Source organism: Ascaphus truei, chromosome 20 (assembly GCF_040206685.1).
Source record: "Ascaphus truei isolate aAscTru1 chromosome 20, aAscTru1.hap1, whole genome shotgun sequence".
Classification (NCBI taxonomy): domain Eukaryota; kingdom Metazoa; phylum Chordata; class Amphibia; order Anura; family Ascaphidae; genus Ascaphus; species Ascaphus truei.
The window spans coordinates 30,895,578-30,900,187 of NC_134502.1; the positions used below are offsets into that span (position 1 = coordinate 30,895,578).

General features: G+C 42.8%; 1 protein-coding gene across 1 annotated transcript; it reads right to left on the bottom strand.

Moving 5' to 3' along the window:
- Nucleotides 1-295: 295 nt before the first annotated feature.
- Nucleotides 296-1,252, bottom strand: LOC142471172 (olfactory receptor 11A1-like). The gene has a single exon (XM_075577960.1). It carries the CDS (start codon nucleotides 1,250-1,252, stop codon nucleotides 296-298), a length of 957 nt encoding a protein of 318 aa, XP_075434075.1.
- Nucleotides 1,253-4,610: the final 3,358 nt, after the last annotated feature.

Here is a 4,610-nt window from a genome sequence, read left to right on the forward strand (position 1 = left end):
GATTTAATGGCAGTGATAACCCAGAATATCACATAATATCCCACCATAATGTGCCAGTGAGAGTAATAACCATTTCTATATCTGTACATGTACCGTTACCAGCACACAGCTTTCTCATCATTTACTGTAACTATACAGTGCATCTTCCCATTGGGAAGGCAGGACATCCTGATATAAATCTTATCAGGAAGAGGTCATCTGTCATCATACTAAGCAGTGACTACTCCTGAGGTCCGTGTATATCAATATTAATCATGTAACTTTCTATACTGTACAAAGAGGTTCATATGTTGGGTTACCTCCCTCTTCTTTGATTCCAGAAATCAGTTGAATATCGAAACCTTCTTCTCAGAGCTGCCTTGATTACCTGGTTTCTCAGGCTGTATATGATGGGGTTGAAGAAGGGAGTCATCACCGTGTACAGCAGAGATAGGACCTTGTTTATGGTAAATGAGTGTTCTCTGGATGGAACAACATAAATAATAATCAGAGTCCCATAATATGTGCAAACAACTGTGAGATGGGAGCTGCAGGTGGAGAAGGCTTTCTGTCTCCCAGTGGTGGAGGGGATCCTGAGGATGGTGAGGAAGATACATATGTAGGTTACAATGATGAACACAAATGGCAAGAGGGCTGAAGGGAAGGATAGCACAAAGTCTTCAATTTCTATGAGGGAGGTGTCTGAGCATGAGTGTTTTAGAAGAGGAACAAAATCACAAAAGATATGGTCAATGACAATGGGGTCACAGAATTGTAACTGACTGATCGGAAGAATTATGAGTAAAACAAACATAAAACCTAAGAGCCAAGACCAGATAACAAGCTGAAGATGAAGTTTAAAATTCATAATGGTGGTGTAACGCAACGGGTGACAGATGGCCAGGTATCGGTCGTAGGACATCACTGTGAGTAGGAGACTCTCTGTAGCCACGGAGCAACAATAGAAGTGAAGTTGACTGATGCAGCCAGCAACAGACATGGTGCCACCTTCTCCCCATATGAGGCGTAGCATGTTGGGGACAATAACCGTGGTGAGCAGGATGTCGGATAAGGACAAGTGGGCAAGGAAGAAGTACATGGGAGAGTGAAGTTGGTGACTGGTTGACACCAATGCGATTATCAGAAGATTACTACTTAAGGTCAGAATGTAAATCACGAGGAACAGAGAGAAGAGTAAAATCTTAAAGCTGTGAAGATTCTGGAATCCAAGAAGCAGGAATTCTGTGACTATTGTTTGATTCTTCCCTAGCATCGCCTGTTAACAGAGTAAATACAAATTATTTCTTCGATACTTGGGATATCATGAGATGAAATGGGGTCAAAGGTTGTAAAATAAGCCATTCCAATGTCCCTCCTTTTATGCCTTTGCTGTTACCCCTTCTCTCTGCTCACAAGTGTCTCCTTTATTCTCCTTTTTTGTCTTTACTGCTCTCGTTCTCCTAAACCCCAAGTTCCCCCACTGCCCCATACAGTACTTCTGGAAATCCTTTACCCTCAATATATGCATAGCTCCCTCTCTCCATGAATAACTGTTCAGTCTTAAAAAAAACATCTTCTAGATAGAACAGGTCAACATTCTGGAATAATGAGTACAGATGCAGAATGCTTCCTAGTTCCTCCCGATAACACAAAGTTCTGATGATAACTCATAATATAAGATTCCATAAGGTATAATGGCAGTGTTAGTACAGAATATCCCAACGTATCCCATAATATCCAACACAGAGGGGACAATAAAGCCTTCTACATCTGTACATCTCCTTATAAACACTGTGGCAGTTACAGTACTAACGATCTTGGTCAGGCTCTGATACCCTCTGAACTCCTGCTGTATCTGTAAGTTTCCCCAAACATAGCGTACCAATACATGATTAATGGGTTGTTTGCCTTTAACAAAACTATGAGAACATAATGATAGACAGAATCAAAGCAATTTTTTTATTTGCGTTGTTACATAGATCCCAATGTAAAATCAACACAGCTATTTTTTAATAAAGGTCATATACTTCAAATTTTCCTTATTATACAGTGTCACCAATTCACCACTCTGCAAACCAGATTAATGTGACTTCCCTCAGTATCCCACACTTATGGGATACCCATACATATGGCTGTGTAACATCAAAAGTGTCATATCTAAAGTGTCTGCAAGAGTTAATTTTGGAGTTGAAATTGGAGGTGAAGAGTGGAGGAAGATCTGGACTCTGCATTACAACTTTGCCACTGTGAGACTTTCATTTTTAACATCTGCGATTATTTGTTCATTTTTATCCTCCATTACCTGTGAAGTCTCTCCTCCTGCATCTTACTATGCCCTCCCTACTGCTTTTTCTGATTACAGTTTCCTCTCTCCTTTGTGAATGTCTCTGTTCTCTCCAACTTCCCCACTCCCCACTGCACTATTATTTATACACCTCTCTCCCAACAACTTCTATACCCCTCAATAAAAAGCACCCACACAAATCCTCTATTCACACCCTCTATCTACTCCTTCCCACTGCTGGGGATCTCCCCATAGCCTGAAGCCAGACATACACACCTGATCTCACTCATGCCTCCCTGCCATCTATTCCCCTGTAAATGGTGTTAACCTTTTCATTTAATACTGACCAGCCTTAAATCTCACCCCACAAATCAAGTATCCCAATAGCCTGCACTCATGGCTATTGTCCCACACTCAGTCACTCCTACCACCCATTGTGACCAAGCACTGCCATCTACCGCACTTACTCCCTCACCTACTGTCTCTGTAAGTTTCCCATTAAACCTCTAAGATTGTAAGCTCTTCGGGCAGGGTTTTCCTTTCCTATTGTCTGATTTTGCTGCACTTATTGTATAATTATAATTCCTTGTAATGTATTGTTTGTGAAGCGCTGAGTACACTTTTGGCGTTTTATAAATAAAGACATACAATACAATACAATTCTTACCATCACCTGTAATCACCACAGCAATGATCAGACTCAGTCAGTATCAGGCTCAGCTTTCTCAGAGAACAACATTAGCCTTCCCTGGTAAACGTCCTCAGTGAGATGTATGCAGCATCGTGATAAGACTTTGTGAGATAATTCTCTGTGTTTCTTGTTGACCCTATAATATGGGAGCTTCTCCTAACGCCCGGCAGCGTGTCTGACAATGACAAGCTTTAATGTTTACTACACCCAGATTGATAGAGGTTTTTATACTCTTCACACAGTAGAGAGAACAGTCCCTGTGATACTCAGTCTACAGAATCCCATGGAGACTTCATCAGGAGGATTGAAAGAAATTCCGGGAGGAAAACACAAACTCCCATCCCAATCAGTAACTTACAGGACTTTGCTGAAGTTTGTTCTGTATCTCCATTTTGCAGATAATTGAACCTTTCCCCTGCTAGATTATTGTGATACTGAAAAGACCTGAGATGATTTAAAAGCTCTGTACATAATAATATAATTGATGAAGAACCCGTTTCTTGTCTTTGTATTACTTATATTGTGTTGATGTCTTTCTTGTGTTGAAGTGACCTCCAGATGTAGAAACTATGGACCATATTCACTTAGGGGTGTTATTCTGTAATACACCAGGGGCTTGATTAAGAGTTGGTTATGTGAAGCAATAATAGGTGGGAAACTATTAACCCTGTGCCTACTTTTTCTTAAATATGTATGACTTCATTTGATGTCACTAGCTTGTGGTCGAAAATGATGAATGTTAGGACATCTCAAATGTGTGACAGCATATAATAATTCAGTGTGTCTTATCATCATCCCAAACACACTGACTCAAGCCCTAAAAAGCCAGGCTCTGAGCACGTGGGTGAAGGGAAACATTACTGCCGGCCGAGTGATTGGGAGGAGGGACTAATTGTTGCTAGTTGTGGAATAAAGCTGAGGGGGTAGAAACTCATATTAGTGCAGTGTGCACCTTGATCCTTCCTCTTCATTTCCGGACCGATCCGGAAGAGTTGGGATTCTGGGATCATGGTACAGGAGAGGAGTTGCAGAAATCGGTCTAGAGCTCTGGTGGAAGATGCAGTCATGGAAGATGCCTGGCTGACCAACGTGAGAGAAGAGATGGAAAGACGAGGTTTGGCCTGGCTGCTATAGTATCAATGGTCATGGCGTGGCAGCAATAGAGGTAAGCAAAGATGGAGAGATAGCGGAGGTGAAAGGAGCTCCGGAGGTCCCTTTTTGCAGTGCCGGGCAGAGGGAGCAAGAGGCCCTTTCATGAGTGGTAGCATCGGCCTCTAGTCAGTTATAGGTGGTTATATGAGGGTGAGCAGCGGATGGTGGGGGCATGGCTGGAAGTGGGGTGGGGGCAAAGGTCATCCCATCCCCCAGAGAGACAGCCCATTGGATGGGAAGATGACAGCGAGGGACAGGACAGACCAGGCTATGTGAAGGAGGAGTGTAGGCAATCACCCAAGTCGGCCTTAGTGAGGCAGACCGTAGCAGTAGAAGTATGCATGATTTGACCAAAAGGGGAGCAGTTAGGGAGAGGGGGGCTGTTAGGAGAAGGATAGCTGCTGCTGGCAGACATCAGGAACAGAAGCAGACCCTATCTGGGAGTACTTACAGAAAGGGGTCTCCAGGCTCTTCTTCTGGGATGAAGGTCACAGTGTTGCACTT

Excerpts from the sequence above, each read along its gene's own strand:
- LOC142471172 (XM_075577960.1), bottom strand. The coding sequence starts at position 1,252 with ATGCTAGGGAAGAATCAAACAATAGTCACAGAATTCCTGCTTCTTGGA.